We start from the raw sequence: 20,276 nt of genomic DNA, 5'->3' as shown, positions 1-20,276 counted from the left end.
GAAGGGAAATCATGCTTGACAAATCTACTGGAATTGTTTGAGAATGTAACAAGTTGATGGGGGGTGGGTGGTGGTCAGTGGATGTCATTTATTTGGACTTTCAGGAGACTTTTGACAAGATCCCACATAAGAGATTAACGTGGAAAATGAAAGTGCATGGGATTGGGGGTAGTGAATTGGGATGGATCAAAAAACAAGTTGGCAGACAGGAAACAATGAAGTGGCAGGCATTGACTAGTGGGGTCCGCAGAGATTGTTCCTAACCCCAGCTATTCACAATATATATTAATGATTTAGATGATGGGCGGCACGGTAGCACAGTGGTTAGCACTGCTGCTTCACAGCTCCAGGGACCTGGGTTCGATTCCCGGCTTGGGTCACTGTCTGTGTGGAGTTTGCACATTCTCCTCGTGTCTGCGTGGGTTTCCTCCGGGTACTCCGGTTTCCTCCCACAGTCCAAAGATGTGCGGGTTAGGTTGATTGGCCGTGCTAAAATTGCCCCTTAGTGTCCTGGGATGCGTAGATTAGGGGGATTAGTGGGTAAGATATATAGGGATATGGGGGTAGGGCCTGGGTGGGATTGTGGTTGGTGCAGACTCGATGGGCCGAATGGCCTCTTTCTGTACTGTAGGGTTTCTATGATCTATTCTATGAGGGAACTAAATGCAATGTCTCCAAATTTGCAGATGACACAGAGCTGGGTGGGAGGGTGAGCTGTGAAGAAGATGCAAAGATGCTTCAGTGTGATTTGGTCAAGCTCAGTGAATAGGCAAATGCACAAATGCATGGCAGATGCAGTATCATGTGGATAAATGTGAGGTTATCCACTTGGTAGCAAAATCAGGCAGGCAGATTATTATCTGAATGGCTATATTTTGAGTTTTATTTATATGATTTATTATTGTCACATGAATTAATATACAGTGAAAAGTATTGTTTCTTGCACGCTATGCAGACAAAGCATATGGTATATAGAGAAGGAAAGGTGAGAGTACAAAACTGTGTGCAGTAAACCTAGTTTCTTTTTGCTTTTTTGGTGGACTTTTGCAAAACCAAAAAAAGATCGCTGCTGCAGGTCACATGACTCCTTCCTGGTGATGCAACAATTTATTTGTAATTCTTTCAACATAACCTAGAGTACTCACTGCTCACAATGTGGTTTCCTCTACATTGGGCATACCAAACACAGATTTGGTGATCGCTTTGCAGAATACCTTTGTTCAGTCCACAAGCATGACCCCGACCTTTCTGTCGCTTGCCATTTCAATTCACCATCTTGCTCTCATGCTCACATTTCTGACTTTGGCCTGCTGCAATGTTCCAGTGAAGTGCATTGCAAGCTAGAGAAATAGCATCTCATCTTCCAATTAGGCGCTTTGCAGCCCTTCTGGACTCAACATTGAGTTGAGTTCAACAACTCCAGACCATAAACTTTGTCTTCCATTTTAAGTTATTCCACCCCCCGCCCCCCCCCCCCCCGCCCCCCCCGAATTGCCATTCTATATCTTTTTTTTGCAGAGACTGCTGGCCTTTATTCTGCCATTCCCACCAATTCTGGTCCAATGCCTTGTATCATGAATACTCTCATTACCACTCCCTTTGGTTCCATGACATATTTGTCATTTAATCTCCCCACTATCCAACCTTTCCCTGACCTTCCATTTTGCTCCACCTATTCCTGTCCCCTTTTTCAACAGCATTTCTACTTCTCTCCAGTTCCAAAGAAGAGTCATACTGGACTCGGAAGGCGGAATTTTCTGGCCACACTCACCCCAAAACCAGAAAATCCTGCCCGAGGTCAACGGGCCTGTCCATGGTCCGCCCCCAACACCCCCCCCCCCTCCCCCGCACCCCTCGCCTGCAACGATTCCCATGGTAGGCCGAATGGGAAATTTCGCTCTAAAATGTGAACTCTTGTTTCTTTCTCTCTCTCTCTCTCCTCAGATGTTGCCAGACCTGTTGAGTTTTCCAGCACTTTCTTCATTTACTCACAAATGTTTAGTTGTGGGGAGTTGTGACTATGAGTTGACCGAACTCATCTCACCTGGAATTATTTTATTTGACAGAAGGAACATTTTACATCTCATCAGTCCATTTCAGATTGCAGCTTGGATATTAGAGATAAAAAGGGGTTGTTGCCGATCCCAAGTGAAAGAACTTTGAATCAGATATGTTCAGGAGAAATTTCCTTTGGCCGAAACTTTCCAGCCTTTCCTGTCAGTGAGGTGGAAAGTCCTGCCCTTTGTCTATTAATACAACATCATCCAGCAAAATCCAAACATAACTTTTTAAATAATTACAAGCCACCTTCTTGGTCCTCTCCATCTAATCTCACCTTTAGGCCTCTCGGTCCTTGAAACCCAGGTAGACCATGGTCACCCTGTAAAATTCAAAACAATTGCAATTCAGAAACAAATATTAGAAGCACATCACATAGAGACATCAGCAGTTGTTTCAAGGCTGTATCAAATCAATGGTCAGAAATATAGGGGTTAAGTGCACTCTATTTAGAAAGAGTTGACAAGCTAATCTGCCCAGGTATGTTCAGAATGTAAGGAGTATTTCTTTGGATAGTTATCAGCTCAGAAAACAGCATACCACAGTTTCCTGTTGAGGTAGCTAAAATAATTGTCAAATAAGTTCTGGTTTAGTAATTGCAGTTGAGGGATCACTATTAGGCCTGGATACCAGGGAAACTACCACTATTCTTCAAACTATTGTGCACAGTTTTGGTCCCCTTATTTGAGGAAAGGTGCAGTGGCATTGGAGGCAGTTCAGAGGAGGTTCACTTGATTGATTCCAGAGATGAGGCATTTGTCGTATGAAGAGAGATTGAACAGTTGAGGTCTATACTCTCTGGAATTTAGAAGAATGAGGGGAGATAAAATTGAGGTATACAAGATGATAAAAGGTATGGATAAAGTAGACGTGGAACGGATGCTTCCTCTTGTGGGGCACATTCTAGGACAAGAGGTCATAGTCTTAGGATAAGGGGTAACAAATTTAAAACAGAATTGAGGAGAAACTACTTCTCCCAAAGGGTTGTGAATCTGTGGAATTCACTACCCCAAAGTATGGTGGATGCTGGGACAGTGAGTAAATTTAAGGAGGAGTTAGACAGATTTTTAATTGGTAATGGGTTGAAGGGTTATGGGGTGAAGGCAGGAAAATGGGGATGAGGAGCATATCAGCCATGATCGAATGGCGGAGCAGACTCGATGGGCTGAATGGCTTAATTCTGCTCCTACATTGTATGAACTTATGAACTTATAAACTAGTACCATGGGATCTTCTATATCTGCCTGAGTGGGAAGGCAGGACCTCAGTTTAACATCTTATGAGAATGACGGCAACTCTGACAGTGCAGCATTCTATCAGTACTGCAGTGAAATGTTAACCAAGATTATATACTCCTGTTTCTGGAGCAGGACTTGGAACAGACAATCTTCAGATTCAGAGGCATATGTACTACCACTGAGCCTAAACAATTTGAAATAATCATTCTAATGCCGTGAAACATGTGACGGGTTGCATGGTAAATCTAGCACATCATTTTTAGATGGCTAAATTCAATACATAAATCATTGCAATAATATAGGTTTTCTTTTATTTTTCAATCAAGTTCCTAGACATAGAATTTATTTTCAAATAAAAGTATTCCAATTTCCAAGTACCAACTACTTTATTTTTGCAGAAACATACTCTATTCAGGAAATATCTGAAATAAAATTACGAACATTTCAAAATGGCCGTCGCACAGAGTGTAATAAAATTTAGATTCTCTACATATATCATGTTACACTGTTGAGATGTTTCAATCCAGTCAAAGAAACATTGGAGATATTTCAAAATGGTCATTGCGAATGACGTAAAGGTATTTAAGTTTTCTACATAGAGCCAAGCACCAACTTCTTTTGGATATGAAGTTTCTGTAACTAGTCTTTAGCCATTGCTTTCAGACAGTACAGAAAAAAACAGTCTGGTAGGTATTACCCACTTGAAGTAAACATTATCATTACAGAGAGCCGTTAATAACTAGATGTTGTTATCATCAGCTGACCAATTATCAAGATGGAAAGCAAAAGATCTGTGTCCTTTCTTCACTTATAACTCATGGTAAGCCTGATACTTTTTAATGCGAGGAACGAGAAAAAAAAACATCAATGTCTTTGCATCTGCATAAATGAACAAAATTCATCTATTTTTTCCAAGTGCGTTGGTGAGCTGTTTCGCTGCCACCGTTCCTGTGTTCAGACTGATGTGAGCATGTGCCTGATTTGGCACATAGAGCCCCTTTAATTCTACATAATTGAGCACTTCTCTGCCAACTGACAGTGGGCGTGCAGCTGATTGGTCGCCCACTGTCAGTTGGCAGATTCGAAATCCTCAGCGCTGTATGTAAGGTCCAATCCAGCACACTCATATCACTCTCTCCAGAGAGAGGGGTTGGGGGATGGGATACTGGGTGGGATTGTTGTCGGTGCAGGCTCGATGGGCTGATGGCCTCCTTCTGCACTGTAGGGATTCTATGATTCAATGGGAGAATTCTGCACAATGTATGCACATGTTGACCTAAGCATTAAGATACATGTCAGGGATTCATAATTTTCATGAGAATAATAATGTGGACAAACTTTGGTAATGTGCTGTATCTCCTGTATGCATGATTTTAAAAATAAGAATATCCTCGTGACTTTTTCCAGAAATTATATCGATGGGTTAAGATTATGAATTGAAGTCAAAAAAAGACTTGCATTATCCCAATGCAATTTCTTTCTCTGTTCTTCTATATTTCACACCAAACAGCATTATATTTTGCACAGTTTGGTTAATTTTGCATTGTGTGTCTGAACTGCAAAAGGCAGCACAACTGGAACTGATTGAAACAAATTTAACATGGGCAGCAGGGAAGGTGAGAGGAAACTTCAATTGCATTAGTCAGGTCTAGATTTAAATCCAGCTCCCAGGGATGAGAGAAGACTGCACTCATCCAGTGCATGTTCAACTCCAGCAACACAAGTGCTGTTTAAAATTTGTTGTTGTTTATTTTGAGCAGAGACATTGAAATGCATTCCCCACACATTCATTCTTGTTTGAACCATTTGCTATTGAATCCTTTCCAAAGAAAGAAAAGAATGAAAAGAAGTTTAGTCTTTTCCCAAGTATTTCATAATCTACTCCCATAAACGTCAGATAACCAAAGACCGTTCACCCTTCAGGTGAAAAATTAGTCAAATGTTAGTTCTGTTTCTGTCTCCACAGGTGCTGCCTGACATTTTGATGGGATTTTATGGCCTTGCTTGTCCCAAAACTATAAAATCCTGCCCGAGATCAATGGACATTTGCATTGTCCGCCCCTCACCCACTCCGATTCCCGTGGCGGACGGGATGGTAAAATTCCGGCCATTGAGTATTTCCAGCATTTCCTATCTTTATTTTACCCACTGTCCTGCTTGTATCCTTTGACTTTGGATATGGTAAGCAATGGCAATCCTCTAATTCAATCAATTACTCTTATTACCTTCTCTCCCTTGTGGCAGGAACAGTTAATGGTCTTTGCACTGTCAGCCTCAGCAGGTGGTTGTGGTGTTGTTGAGATCTCCATTTGAGGAAGTTGGGTAGCGAGTGTAATCTGACACTGGAACAAATGAGAAAGAAAATGGTTGTCAGAAATAGAGGATGAGTGGATAAGAGGTGTAAGAATAGTAGGAGAATTCTCCTCCTTGACAATGCCTCATGTTGAAGTCAACATTTTGCAAGCTCACCATTCTATTTGACCTCCAGCTCACTCTATTGCCACACATCTCCAATATAAAGATTGCTTCTGTCCTCCTCCATAACATCGCCCCATATCTACCCAGACTCAGCCCATCTTCCACCAAATCCTTCATAATACGAAAGTCTGAGGAAATTTATCAGCCGACTCATAGAATCATAGAATTCCTACAGTGCAGAAGGAGGCCATTCAGCCCATCGAGTCGGCAACGACAACAATCCCACCCAAGCTTTATTCCCGTAACCCCACATATTTACCCTGCTAACCCCCCTGACACGAGGGTCAATTTATCATGGCCAAACCTAACCCGCACATAATTGGACTGTGGGAGGAAACCAGAGCACCCGGAGGAAGCCCATGCAGACACGGGGAGAACGTGCAAACTCCACACAGTCACCCACTGAACCCGGTCCCTGGCGCTGCGAGGCGGCAGTGCTAACCACTGTGCCACCGTGCCACCCTCAAAAACAGCTTCTTTCCTGCTGTCATCAATCTTTTGAATGGAACCATCTTGCGTTAAGTTGATCTTTCTCTACCCTGTAGCTATGACTGTAACACTACATTCTAAACTCTCTCCTTTCCTTCTCTATGTACGGTATGCTTTGGCTGTATAGCACGCAGGAAACAATACTTTTCACTTTATATTAATACATGTGACAATAATAAATCAAATCAAATCAAATCTAATGTTTTTGTCAGCTTGAGATTCTAAAATTCCAAGACAGTCCTGGCTGCCCTCCACCCTGCATACATTTCAACTCTGTTGCCTTTAATCTGCACTCAGTTTCAATTTACCCACTACCTGCTGCTATCAGATTGACATCAGTTTCTGGTCCACCAAAAGTTGAAATCTAGGGCGGCATGATGCATAGTGGTTAGCACTGCTGCCTCACAGTGCCAGAAAGCTGGGTTCAGTTCCGGCCTCGGGTGATTGTCTATATGGAGTTTGCACATTCTCCTGTGTCTGCGTGGATTTCCTCCAGGTGCTCCAGTTTCCTCCCACAGTCAAAAGATTAGGTAAATTGGCCATGCTAAATTGCCCCTTCGTGTCAGGGAACCAGCAGGGTATATACATGGGGTTATGGGGTGGGATTGTGGTCGTTACAGACTCAATTGCCCAAATGGCCTCCTTCTGCACAGTAGGGATTCTATGGTTCTTCTATGATAACAGTTTCAACTTGCATTCAAATCCCTTTGTGACTTTACTTCCGAAAATTCTGGCCTCTTGGTGCACCTTACTGCTTTCACTGCACCATTCCTGACTGTGTTTTCAGCTCTCCAGGCCCCAGACACTGGAATTTTCTACTGAAACTTGCTTATCTCTATATCACTTTTCCTTTGATCTGCCTTAAAACCTCTTCTTTGGCCGAGCATGAATTTTTGCCTGATGTGTTTCTGTCAAGCACCTTTGAGTATTTCTTACATTGATGTGTAAATGCTTGTGGTTGTTGATGTAAACGTATTATTCAGTATAGTACTGAACCGTACAGATCGGTAAGGTCCAGTATTCAATTCCAGATTTGCAAAGTCAAACCGATCTCAGCTGGAATGTCACTATTTGATTTGATTTGATTTATTATTGTCACATGTATTGGTATTCAGTGAAACATATTGTTTCTTGCGCACTATACCGACAAAGCATCCCGTTCATAGATAAGGAAAGGAGAGAGTGCAGAGTGTAGTGTCACAGTCATAGCTAGGGTTTTGCGAAAGATCAACTTAATGCGAGGTAGGTCCATTCAAAAGTCTGATAGCAGCAGGGAAAAAGCTGTTCTTGAATAGGTCGGTACGTGGCCTCAGACTTTTGTTTCTTTTTCTTGACGGAAGAAGGTGGAAGAGAGAATGTCCGAGGTGTGTGGGGTCCTTAATTAAGCTGGCTGCTTTGCCGAGGCAGCGGGAAGTGTAGACAGAGTCAATGGGTGGGAGGCTGATTTGCGTGATGGACTAGGCATGCTGCACTGCTTCAGTAGTTCATAGCTGCAAAAATTCTCCATCTGACTGATGTGCAGAGAACTTTGCTGGGAACTGTTTATGTGGGTGCAAAGGAAGGATGAAACTGGGAAGGGCGAGAGTGCTCAACTGTGGTTAAAAAAAACCATTAATGAGCCTCAGTATATATAGTCACTTGGACAAGTTATTGGAGATCTGTGGGCCATTTATAGATCGATATCCCATTTTGTCATTATCTTTTGCAGAGGAAGAAAGAAAATTGGAAAAGAAAGTCTATAAAAAATCTAAATAAAACTCAAGTCCTCAGTGGTGCGGTGTCATATACTAATAAGAGGTGTCCAGAATATATTTTTTCTATACAATGGAGTCAATTCTGACTTTGAAATAAAGCAAATCAGTCGTCAATTTTATATCTCTTCCAATTATGTAAATGAAAATAATTTTCCAGGAAAGTATATGAAAAGTGGGATAGATTTAAAATGGACAACTGATTTTCTATTGTCCATTTTGCACTTTTCAAAATTATCCCCATTCACTTTATGGAGATCAGGATGCAAAGATCAAACATCTTCATCGGGAACAAAAATCAAAATACGTATGGACCCATCTTCAAGGCTGTACCTATCTTTGTCTGGTTGCAATTTACTCAGAGCACTTGGGATGGGATTTTCCGGGGTTTCGGGACAAAAGCAGACTTTTCCATGGTGCGCCCCTTGCCCTCTATGATTCCCGTAGTGGCAGAACAGGAAAATTCAGCCCTTGGTGAGCAAACATAAACCTTGTTTACATTGATGACACAAAACAGTGATTCATTCTATCACTTCTTCATGCACTTGTGGGTAGGTCTAGGAACCAGAGGACATAATCTCAGAGTAAGTGGTTGCCCATTTAAGACAGAGATGAGGAGGATTTCCTCTCTCAGAGGGTTGTGAATCTGTGAAAATCCTTACCTCAGGGGGCTGTAGAGGTTGGGTTGTTAAGTGTGTTCAAGGTTGTGGTAGACAGATTATTAATCAATAAGAGAATCAATGGTTATGGGGATAAGGCGGGAAAGTGGAGTTGAGGATTAGCATGTCAGATCAGTCATGATCTCACTGAATGGTGGAGCAGACATGATGGGCCAAATGACCTACTTCTGCTCCTATGTCTTATGGTCATTTGGTCACTTAAAAACTGTTTCCTCAAAATATACTTTAACGATGTATAACAAAATTACATTTTTAAATTACAGTTTGATAATGAGTGATCCAAATTTATCATTCTTTATGTTTGACTTTATCAAGTAATAGCAGCATTTTAGCTTATATACTGAAAGCTTGATCTGCTATACAGTACAACAGCAGTAATGGGATACCAATTAGGAGTGGAATGAGCAAGGCATTGATCAATTGCAATCCCCTCACTGCTGACTTATCTGAGATGAACTAACTTAGTAGCTATCAGGAATTGAACCAATAACTTTCCTGCTTTGAATGCCTAGTTGCATATTTTATAATCCGTCCCTTCACTTTCACAGTCTTTCCACACAAGGAGAACACATGGAAAGATAAAGATAAGGAAAGATAACTTCATCCATGAAAAGTAATTCTGAAAGTACCTCAACTCTCCCATCTTCGAATCTAATTAGTTTAAATTAGTTTTGACCTGAGTTATATTGTCAGATAGTATTTACTTTTCTGGAAGGACGGGAATGCATGATGGATAATGTCTACATAATTCCCATTGCACACCCTTCCACAGCAAACCAGCTCTATAATCGAATAACTCAACTATGCTATTCTCATTCATAATGCAGCTTTAGATGTTAGGGGGTATTTTCTTATTTAAGTTACATTTCACTGTCAGGAAAAATAGAGAGAGTTGGAGATGTTGGACATGGAGTTTAGAAGAATGAGAGGGGTTCTCATAGAAACTTATAAAATTCTAACAGGGTTAGACAGGGTAGATTCAGAAAGAATGTTCTCGATGGTGGGGGAGTCCAGAACTCAGGGTCATAGTTTAAGGATAAGGGGTAAACCGTTTAGAACTGAGCTGAGCTGAAATTTCTTCAACCAGAGAGGGGTGAATGTGTGGAATTCACCACCACAGAAAGTAGTTGAGACCAAAACGTTGTCTGATTTCACAAAGAAATTTGATATAGCTGTTGGGGCTAACGGGATCAAAGGATATGTGGGGAAGGCAGGATCAGGATATTGAATCTGATGATCAGCTCTGACCTTAATGAATGGTGGAGCAGGTTCGAAGGGCCAGATGGTCTACTCCTGCTTCTAGTTTCCATGTTTCTATGTCAAATAACATAACACCTACTTAACAACAACTTATATTTATATAACATATTTACTGTAGAAAAGCATTTCACACAGGATCAATCAGACAATAATAGACATTCAGCCAAAGAAGAAGGTATTTAAGAGTTGGTCAAAGTGGGCTTTAAAAAGAATGTTAAAAGAATGGGGAATGGAAAAGTGTAGATACTTCAGCGAGCAAATGTACAGATTGTCAGAAAACTAGGGTCAGGTGACCGAAAGCAAAGAGCATTGTAGATAACGGTGATGTCATTAAAAGGAAAACAGAAAATGCTGGAAAATCTCAGCAGGTCCGACAGCATCTGCGGGAAGAGAATAGAGCCAATGTTTCGAGTCTGGATGACCCTTCGTCAGAGCTATTCTCATAGCATAGGTCATCCAGACTCGAAACATTTGCTCTGTTCTCTCCCCGCAAATGCAGTCAGACCTGCTGAGATTTTCCAACATTTTCTGTTTCTGTTTCAGATTCCTGCATCCACAGTATTTTGCTTTTATTTGAAACGATACCTCTTGAACATGAGTAAAACAATGTAAATTAGCTCCACAGCTGTAAGGACGATTTGTTTTATTTTCACATGTTTTGCTTATTACTCACTGGGTTGCTCGGAAGGTCACAGCAGCTCTCCAATTCCGCATCCTTAGCATCGCAATAAATGACAATCCGTTGAAGATCAAACTGGAGAAAGATATAAGAGTAAAACAGCATTTTTCTTTTACAAAATGGTTACTGAATACTCAAAATTTATTTTGAACCCAGTTTCTTTTCACCCTTCACTTCTTTGAGTTCTATGTTAGCTTTTTGGTACCTTCTGTGGATTTGAGCCTCGCAACTCAACTCAATCCAAATACCCATCAAAGAGGAGTGAACTCTACGACATAGGTTTATATGATACTGTGGACAAAGCATAATTGCTCTTACAAAGAACCTGCAGAGGGTAGATGGGCTGAATGGTCTCCTTCTGTGCTGTGAGGTTTTACTTCCATGAGGAATTTTCCTTTAACGACCAGGAAGAGAATACCTAGGTCGGAATTCTCCGGCCTCGCACACCCTGCAGCCGGCTAGAATGGAGAATTTGGTGCTCAGCCAAATCTTCACTCACTGCAGTGGGACCAGAGAATCCCAGCTGCCGGTGAGGTATTCCAGCCTAATCTCATTTTATTATTGACTCACGAACCAAATTAATTCTCAGAGGTTGTGCATCTCGAAGCTATTTCTCTAAAGTTATTTAGAAAAATGAGTGCTTTCTGCCTATTTTCATTTTAAAATACCTGTACCACTTTTTACCTGTTCACCTGGGTATTTTCAAGTGTGGCAGAAAAGGAAGGAGGGGAAAACTCTGACTGGTCTTGCACCCCAGCCCATCTGAAGATAACTATAGTATCTTTACTGGCACGCTAAGATCTGCTAATTCAGATCAAGGTAGGGATCAAACCGCAGATCTGACATGCTACTCCTCATCAGTTCCAGATGAGGATCATTCCAGATGTCAGAATCTCATGCAGTTGGCAGCAAACAAAGAACAAAGAGCAAAGAACAGCACAGCACAGGAACAGGCCCTTTGGCCCTCCAATCCAAACAGTGGCAGACAGTGGCCATGATTGTAATGTGGAGCCCTGAAAATCATTCCTATTCCTCTCGCCTCCCCATTTACCTTACTAGTAATAGGCTCCAACTGTTGGCTTAAGGACCACTGTTTGACTGCTTTGCCCCTGAAAAAAACTAACCTTTGGATGCGCAGTACGTTGTGTTAAGTTGCAATCCAAATTGGCAAAGGAGCCAGAAGCTGCCATCGTCAACCCAATTTGCGTAGGTAAAGGACCTTATACTGACATGGGACAGGCACCAGGACTGCTATGGGGTGTCCTAACCAAAATGGAATACATTTTTGACATGCATTGAGCATGTGCATACCATTGTGGACCCTTCAGCCCCTAATTGGACACTGTAATCAAATTTCTGTGCCACTGTCTGAATTAACAGAAATCAAATCAATTTTTTGGTAAACTAAGAATACGTCATACTTGACGAAGGGTCATCCAGACTCTATGCTCTCTCCACAGATGTTGTCAAACCTGCTGAGCTTTTCCAGCATTTTTTGATTTTTTTTTGTCACACATTACACTTCTTCATTTTAAGTCAAAAACAGAAGATTACTCACATCAATTGGGACACTATCATACAGGCGCTTGCCAATGACTGTTTTCCCTCGGATATTAATGTTCTCCCGTTCCTCCATTGGCAATGTTTCGATCAATTTGCAGTCAATGTAGAGAGAGACACTGCTTGATTGGATGCTCAGTGCCATCTTGTGCCAATTGCGGTCAAATAGGCCGCTGACTTCTCGGTTTCTGAAAACAGTCCTCACGGCATCCTTCCTCAGTCCGACCGCATTGTATTCCACTGCTTTGTTCTCACCGTCCAGTCGAATGGAAACCTGAATAATGCATAGGAAGATGTCACCGGGCAGTCGAACTGCAAAGAAGCCTTGCTGCTTGTACAAGTACCCATAGTGATAACCATCTATGGTTCAGTACCCAGTGTACTGAGTAGCCGACACTGCTTAAACTGACTTCAGTCACTGACACTGTAGGTGGGATTTTCCAGCCGCACTCACCCCAAAGCTGGAAAATCCCACACGAAGTCAATGAACCTTTGCATGGTCCACCTCCGCCCATTACGATTCCCATGGCGGGCAGGACGGGAATATTCTGCCCTGTGATTCTATCACCAATCAGCTGTCACAAAATTAACTTCTCACATCTGATCCAGCAACCCTGCTTGATGGGACTCTGTCATTGTACATGTAGATCCTTACAGCTTGATCATTGCAGCTAAGCTTCTAGACACTAGCTAATGCAGTGATGAAAACAACAACCTCCTAATTGAATCTGGAAGCTTGCAGAACTGACCAGAGTTTAAAAAATCTCATCTACAATTATTATTTATTCAATATTATGTTTATTCAGCCCTTTCCTTTGCTCCTCCTCTGAAGGCCTTCACTTACGTTAGGTCATGGTTTCACAGACATTGATGACCCCATTACATTTGAGGTTAGGCATGGATGTTGACTCACTATTCATCTGTCAAGTCTGTCACTGCAATGGAAATTAAAAATAGGTGGGGTCACCCAATTCATAGAATCCTACAATGCAGAAGGAGGCCATTCGGCCCATTGAATCTGCACCGACCACAATCCCACCCAGGCCCTATCCCCATAACCACATGCATTTACCCTAACTAGCCCCCCTGACACTAAGGGACAATTTATCATGGCCAATCCACCTAACCTGTATATATCTGTGGACTATGGGAGGAAACCTAAGCACCCGGAGGAAACCCATGTAGACACGGGGAGAATGTGCAAACTCCACACAGACAGTGACCCAAGCCGGGAATCAAACTCATGTCCCTGGCGCTGTGAGGGATCAGTGCTAACCACTGTGCTACCGTGCCGCCCACAATCCTGTCAGTTTATAGCAAGGTGGATTAGGCCAAAATTATATGACTAAACCAGTTCACAACTCACATTCAGACGATTCCGAAGATAAAACAATAATATTTGTAGATTTCATAACATTACTGATGAATTGTCACTAGTATGTAGAGCTTTCATTCCCATAGCAAGGAAAGCAGTCCTACCGTCTCTTTAACTGTACTTAATGTTTTAATGTTTATAAAAGCACTGACTATTTAAGATTACCTATCTATTTATATCTATTTTTGGCCTTTCAAATATCCTTTCTCAGTCCCTAATTACACGTTTTGCAATCCTCGTGAGTGTCTTTAGTATTTTTAGCCCTAACTTTATCAAATGCGTTCCTTGTCAATTTTAACCTAGTTTTAATCTCTTTATTCGACCACAGAGCTCACCCTTTCTCCTTAGACACGTGCATTTTGCAAAGTTCGTCCATTTGGAGGTTTTTCCATGTCTTGTGTATTAATCTGCTTGCGGGGGCATTTGAAGAATTAATATGGGCTCAATCACTTTGCATTATTGCTGAACATTGCCTTTTGCCAGCCAGCAGACTTATCTTTGTCCCTTAACTGTCCTTTTAGAACATAGAACATAGAACATAGAACAGTACAGCACAGAACAGGCCCTTTGGCCCACGATGTTGTGCCGAGCTTTATCTGAAACCAAGATTAAGCTATCCCACTCCCTATCATCCTGGTGTGCTCCATGTGCCTATCCAATAACCGCTTAAATGTTCCTAAAGTGTCTGACTCCACGATCACTGCAGGCAGTCCATTCCACACCCCAACCACTCTCTGAGTAAAGAACCTACCTCTGATATCCTTCCTATATCTCCCACCATGAACCCTATAGTTATGCCCCCTTGTAATAGCTCCATCCACCCAAGGAAATAGTCTTTGAATGTTCACTCTATCTATCCCCTTCATCATTTTATAAACCTCTATTAAGTCTCCCCTCAGCCTCCTCCGCTCCAGAGAGAACAGCCCTAGCTCCCTCAACCTTTCCTCATAAGACCTACCCTCCAAACCAGGCAGCATCCTGGTAAATCTCCTCTGCACTCTTTCCAGCACTTCCACATCCTTCTTATCGTGAGGTGACCAGAACTGCACACAATATCCCAAATGTGGTCTCACCAAGGTCCTGTGCAGTTGCAGCATAACCCCACGGCTCTTAAACTCCAACCCCCTGTTAATAAAAGCTAACACACTATAGGCCTTCTTCACAGCTCTATTCACTTGAGTAGCAACCTTTAGAGATCTGTGGATATGGACCCCAAGATCTCTCTGTTCCACCACAGTCTTCAGAACCCTACCTTTGACCCTGTAATCCACATTTAAATTAGTCCTACCAAAATGAATCACCTCACATTTATCAGGGTTAAACTCCATTTGTCATTTTTCAGCCCAGCTTTGCATCCTATCTATGTCTCTTTGCAGCCTACAACAGCCCTCCACCTCATCCACTACTCCACCAATCTTGGTGTCATCAGCAAATTTACTGATCCACCCTTCAGCCCCCTCCTCTAAGTCATTAATAAAAATCACAAAGAGCAGAGGACCAAGCACTGATCCCTGTGGCATTCTGCTAGCAACCTGCCTCCAGTCCGAAAATTTTCCATCCACCATCACCCTCTGTCTTCGATCAGATAGCCAGTTACCTATCCAATCTGCCAACTTTCCCTCTATCCCACACCTCCTTACTTTCATCATAAGCCGACCATGGGGGACCTTATCAAACGCATAGTTTTTTTTTGAAGCTTACATTGTGGTCACTGTTTTTCAACTGTGGGGGGGTGGAGGAGTGGAGGGGTATCTGTAACATACTTCAGGTGGTCTACCCACTGGGCTCCCACTTACCCTTGTTCCAGCTGAGGCCTTTAGTGGCCAATTATTGACCAAGCCAAGGCTGTTTCCTGCCTCGCCCTCTTTTCCAGGCTGGTGGGAGGAGTTCAGGGGCAGGGGGAAATGCCCAGTAAGTGACCCTGCTCAGGCCTCAGGTGGGTACTGGGTACATCAATGGCTTCTTATCAATTTTAGTCATCTCCGCCCCGAAAGGGTCTGACCCCTGCGGGTGCTCTCCAATCTCCACCAACAACTCCACTCCTCTTTGCTCACCCTCCTTCAGGCCTCACCTCCCCGCACTGAGACACCTACGCTGGATGCCCAGGGCTTAGACTCTGGGGACTGGTTGCAATTGTAGTCCTGTCCACTGCAGCTTCTGGTGCTGGTGGGACGAGAGAGCTGCTGGCCCAATCCGATCAGCCGGCAGCCTCTCTGAGGCAAAAACATCCTCCAGACGGAGGGGTAGAAGTCCAGCCTCCAGCTAATTAATGCTTTTGGGAGCATCAAATGATTGCAAAATAGCCAGTAGGGGGCGATGTTACTTTGGCCACCAATTCCTTGGCTGGTGGCAAGGGGAACCCCGCATTCCTAAAAATCCTGGCCTGTGATTTTGAAGCAAATTGTCGTGTTTTAGTTATTCACACCTATCCAGTTTTCTTGGCCAGATTACTTTTGAATGACCAACATACCTGTGGAATCCCATATTTGTCGATAATTTGCCAGATGTACCAGTCTTCTCTTCGTGAAGCTTTTCGGAACTTGAATGTCGCCACAAAAGCATATTCGTCAGGTAGGCCTTGAGGAAACACATCTCTGAAACAAGAACAAAAAAAAAATGAGAGAGCTCCTTGAATGTCCAGCAGGTTTAGCTGGATGGCAACAGAGCCATGCAGGTCAAGGAGATCTCAGGTTTGATCCCCAACCTATGTTGCATTAGTTGATACAAGGAGAGGAGTAGCCTGCGTACAAGGCACATAGAAAGCATTTGATTTCAACATGACTCAAGTAGTTTATACAGCCAAGATATTCTGCAGGTGATGCAACAGTTTCAAGTATCCAGTTATTGCTAATATTACTTGTGAGTATTTCAGAAACTGGGCAGTTACAAACATTTCCCAAACAGGCAGCTTGCTCTGAATCTTCAACCTCTGAATCTGCTTCTGTCCAAATTTTTCCAAATTGTCGGGAATTACAGGATTGTTTCTGCCTCTTTTTTGATGCAACTCACCTGATGAAGGAGCAGCTCATGATTCGAAATAAACTTGTTGGACTTTAACCTCGTGTTGTGAGACTTCTTACTGTGCTTTTTTTCTTGGCATGTTCGTCAGAAAGACTTAACGTCCAACTCAGATTATTTTTTTTTCACTGAGCCATCAGGTAGCATATCTATAAATAACTTACTTCATTGATGATGGCTTCTGCCATAGGGTGGCACAGTGACACAGTGGATAGCACTGCTGCCTCACAGCTCCAGGGAGCCGCGTTCGATTCCCGACTTGGGTCACTGCCTGTGAGGAGTTTGCACGTTCTCCCCATGTCTGCATGGGTTTCCTCCGGGTGCTCCAGTTTCCTCCCACAGTCCGAAAGATGTGATGGTTAGATGCATTGGCTGTGCTAAATTCTCCCTCAGTGTACCCGAACAGGTGCTAGAGTGTGGCAACTCGGGGATTTTCACAGTAATATCATTGCAGTGTTAATGTAAGCCTACTTGTGACTAATAAATAAACTTTACCTTTAAATAAAAATCTTGTTAAGGACTGTACTGCAGTGAGGCTGCATGCAGGCCTTGTTCAAGGCAGCCCAGTTTTTCAAAGCAGGCTTCAACCGGCATTATTAAACATTTCAGTGCTGCGAAGAGCAAGATGAGTCCATCTGTAAATGGTATTTAATGGAGGCAATGGCGGTCTTGTCTCCCTGCTGGTGAGCTGATGTGAAACAAATGTTATCTTTTTTGCAGCCCTGCTGCATTTTGTGCCACTCAGGCACTTAACAGGATCTGAGATTACAAAGGGTAAGTACTGCCCAGCGAGAGTGAGCTGCCAGCCAATCAGAGGCCAGCAACTCTGGTGAGGCAGTGGCTGCCACTGGTCTGACCCACACCCAAAGCCGAGCTTGGTCCCAGGACTCAATTGATTGATGGTCAGAGGAGAGGGGAATTGTAGAGTTGGGGTCGCAAGAGAGGTGGGTGAGAAGGGTCGGCTACAAGGGCAGGTTTGCTTGTCGTGGTTCCTGCATGGGGAGTCCACGTCCACTGCAGGGCTCATACCAGTGGCAGCAGGATAAAGCCCTTAATTAGGCGTTGATTGTCCATTTAAGGGCCTCAGTGGATGGTGGGGCAAGACAAGATCAAGGATTCAATCGGCATGGAGGTGGGAAGATGATAGGATCATATAGAATCATAGAATCCCTACAGTACAAAAGGAGGTTGTTCGGCCCATCGAGTCTGTACCGACAACAATCTCATCCAGGCCTTTTTCCCGTTATCCCGCACATTCACCCTGCTAATCCCCCTGACACTATGGTCAATTTTGCATGGCCAATCAACCTAACCTGCACATCTTTGGACTGTGGGAGGAAACCGGAGCACTCGGAGGAAGCCCACGCAGACACGGGGAGAAAGTGCAAACTCCACACTGACAGTGACCCGAGGCTGGAATTGAACCTGGGACCCTGGCACTGTGAGACAGCAGTGCAAACAACTGTGCCACCGTGCCACCCAAATAGTGTCCTGCCTGTTTAAAAATCCCTCTTCCACCAAATAGGCAACGGGGAGGGCATTAATCCTGCTCCATTTAGCTGAAGCTCAGAAGTAATAATGGTACCATTACAATGCAGTGTATTACATAGGCCACCAACTCATGGGAATGATATAGAAGAACACATTGTCAAAGAAATTACAGAGATGTGCAAGAATTATAGAGTTGTTATAATGGGAGATTCTAATTATGCCAATATACTCTAGCGAGAGGGACAGAAATTTCTAGAGAGAGTTCAGGAGAATATTCTACATTACTAAGTTCCCAGTCCATTGAGAGAGGAGACATTTATGTACATGGTTCTCAGCAATGAGGAGGATCAAGTAGATCAAATGTTAGGGGATGAACGTACTTAGGGAATAGTGGTCATTACATCATAAGGTTTAGGTTGGCAATGGACTTCTTTTGTGGTAGGTTGGCAATGGAAGGAAGAGGAAACGAATGAGATAACAGTAATTAATTGAGGGAGGAAAACTTCAATGAGGTGAAAATGGTCCTGCCCCAGATAAGTTGAATTCAAGTATTGGCAAGCAAAGCTATCTGATGAAAGGGATGCCTTTAACAAAGTGATATTTTGGGCACAGTCAAAGTGCCTTCCCATGATGGGGAATATTGGAGAAACAAATCCAGACCTCCCTGGAGGAGATAGAGAGAAGCAGAAAAAGGACATACATTCCTGATGTTCAGTGGATAATATTGTGACTTGATGGTTTGAGTTAAAAGGAGAGGCTGGATAGACTGGATCTTTTTTCTCTGGAGCGTAAGAGGCTTAGGGGTAATCTTATAGAGGTCTATAAAATAATGAGAGGCATAGATCAGCTAGTCAATATCTTTTTCCAAAGCTAAGGGAGTCCAAAACTAGAGGGCATAGGTTTAAGGTGAGAGGGGAGAGATACAAAACGGTCCAGAGGGGCAATTTGTTTCACACAGAGGGTGGTAAGTGTCTGGAACAAGCTGCCACAGGTAGTAGTAGAGGCGGGTACAATTTTGTCTTTTAAAAAGCGTTTGGACAGTTACATGGGTAAGATGGCTATCGGGGGATATGGGCCAAACGTGGGCAATTGGGACTAAGTCAGTCATTAAAAAAAAGGACGGCATGGACAAGTTGGGTCGAAGGGCCTGGTTCCATGCTGTAAACCTTTATGACTCTATGATTCTATGACAATTCAGAATCTGACTTCACATGGAAGATTCAGAGGGGAATTAAAGAAAAAATCAGAGTATGAGAAGCGACTGGCAGTTTAATATGTATGGGACCTAATACCTATTTGCAACTTTGAAACCTGCTTTCTTTGCTTTAGCCAATAGTTGGGCAGAAAACCTAGCCTGCACGTCATACCATTTTGGACACTTAGGTGGCCATTTTGTGCGGGGAATATATGGGTGGGGTTCCATAATAATTCTTGGAATACGTGACTTTGGGGAAATTGTTTCTGGTTTGGCACAGGCCCAAGCTATTAATCCAAAGAACATGAGTTCAATCCCACAATGACAATTTAACAATTTGAATTTAGCTTTGAAAAACAAACAGAAACACAAAACTGTGAACAGTAATGTGCTGCAGCGAAGCAAGCCTGCTGTATATCCTGAGCCTCCCCTCTGATTGACTCTCGTCACGTCCCCACATGGGTTGACTCTCAATAGTCCTTTGTGGCATATTGAAGGATCGCAATTCTTCGAAGACACTTGGCAGTCAGAGGAGGCCCAGAAAAGGAGCCTGAGAAAGGAATACCAGCGGCCGAGAGTCCAAAGTCCGAACCCACCTCTCGGAGACACCCGCCCAGTGCACGGTTAGAGATGTTGCTCTAGGATCTGGTTCATCAGCCATGCAAGGATCCACAGAAACCATGGCCAATGAACCGGAGTTTCTCAGGTGGCCAATCATACTCGTTAGTGAGTGATTGCCAACAAAAGAGTGAGTCGAAATCAGTATCAATACGACATGGTGGCACAGTGGTTAGCACTGCTGCCTCACAGCGCCAGGGACCCGGGTTTGATTCCTGGCTTGGGTCACTGTCTGTGTGGAGTCTGCACATTCTCCCCGTGTCATCTTGGGTTTCCTCTGGGTGCTCTGGTTTCCTCCGAAAGACGTGCTGGTTGGTTAGGTGTATTGACCATGCTAAATTCTCCCTCTGTGTACCCGAATGGGCACCAGAGTGGGTCTACTAGGG

The 20,276-nt window shown here is 43.2% G+C and overlaps 1 protein-coding gene across 3 annotated transcripts in view; it reads right to left on the bottom strand.

The window, feature by feature from the left end:
* col22a1 (collagen, type XXII, alpha 1) overlaps positions 1-20,276 on the bottom strand; it is a 339,481-nt gene that overhangs the window by 185,040 nt on the left and 134,165 nt on the right. For all 3 annotated transcript variants that reach the window (XM_078215791.1, XM_078215792.1, XM_078215793.1), the window contains 5 exons: positions 16,039-16,162; positions 12,192-12,467; positions 10,628-10,708; positions 5,522-5,638; positions 2,336-2,380 (listed from right to left, as the gene is read on the bottom strand). In XM_078215791.1, the coding sequence (XP_078071917.1) occupies positions 2,336-2,380; positions 5,522-5,638; positions 10,628-10,708; positions 12,192-12,467; positions 16,039-16,162 (643 nt within the window). The remainder of the gene's footprint in view (positions 1-2,335; positions 2,381-5,521; positions 5,639-10,627; positions 10,709-12,191; positions 12,468-16,038; positions 16,163-20,276) is intronic.

Source organism: Mustelus asterias, chromosome 7 (assembly GCF_964213995.1).
Source record: "Mustelus asterias chromosome 7, sMusAst1.hap1.1, whole genome shotgun sequence".
Classification (NCBI taxonomy): Eukaryota; Metazoa; Chordata; class Chondrichthyes; order Carcharhiniformes; family Triakidae; genus Mustelus; species Mustelus asterias.
This window is presented reverse-complemented; position numbering and strand designations above follow the sequence as displayed.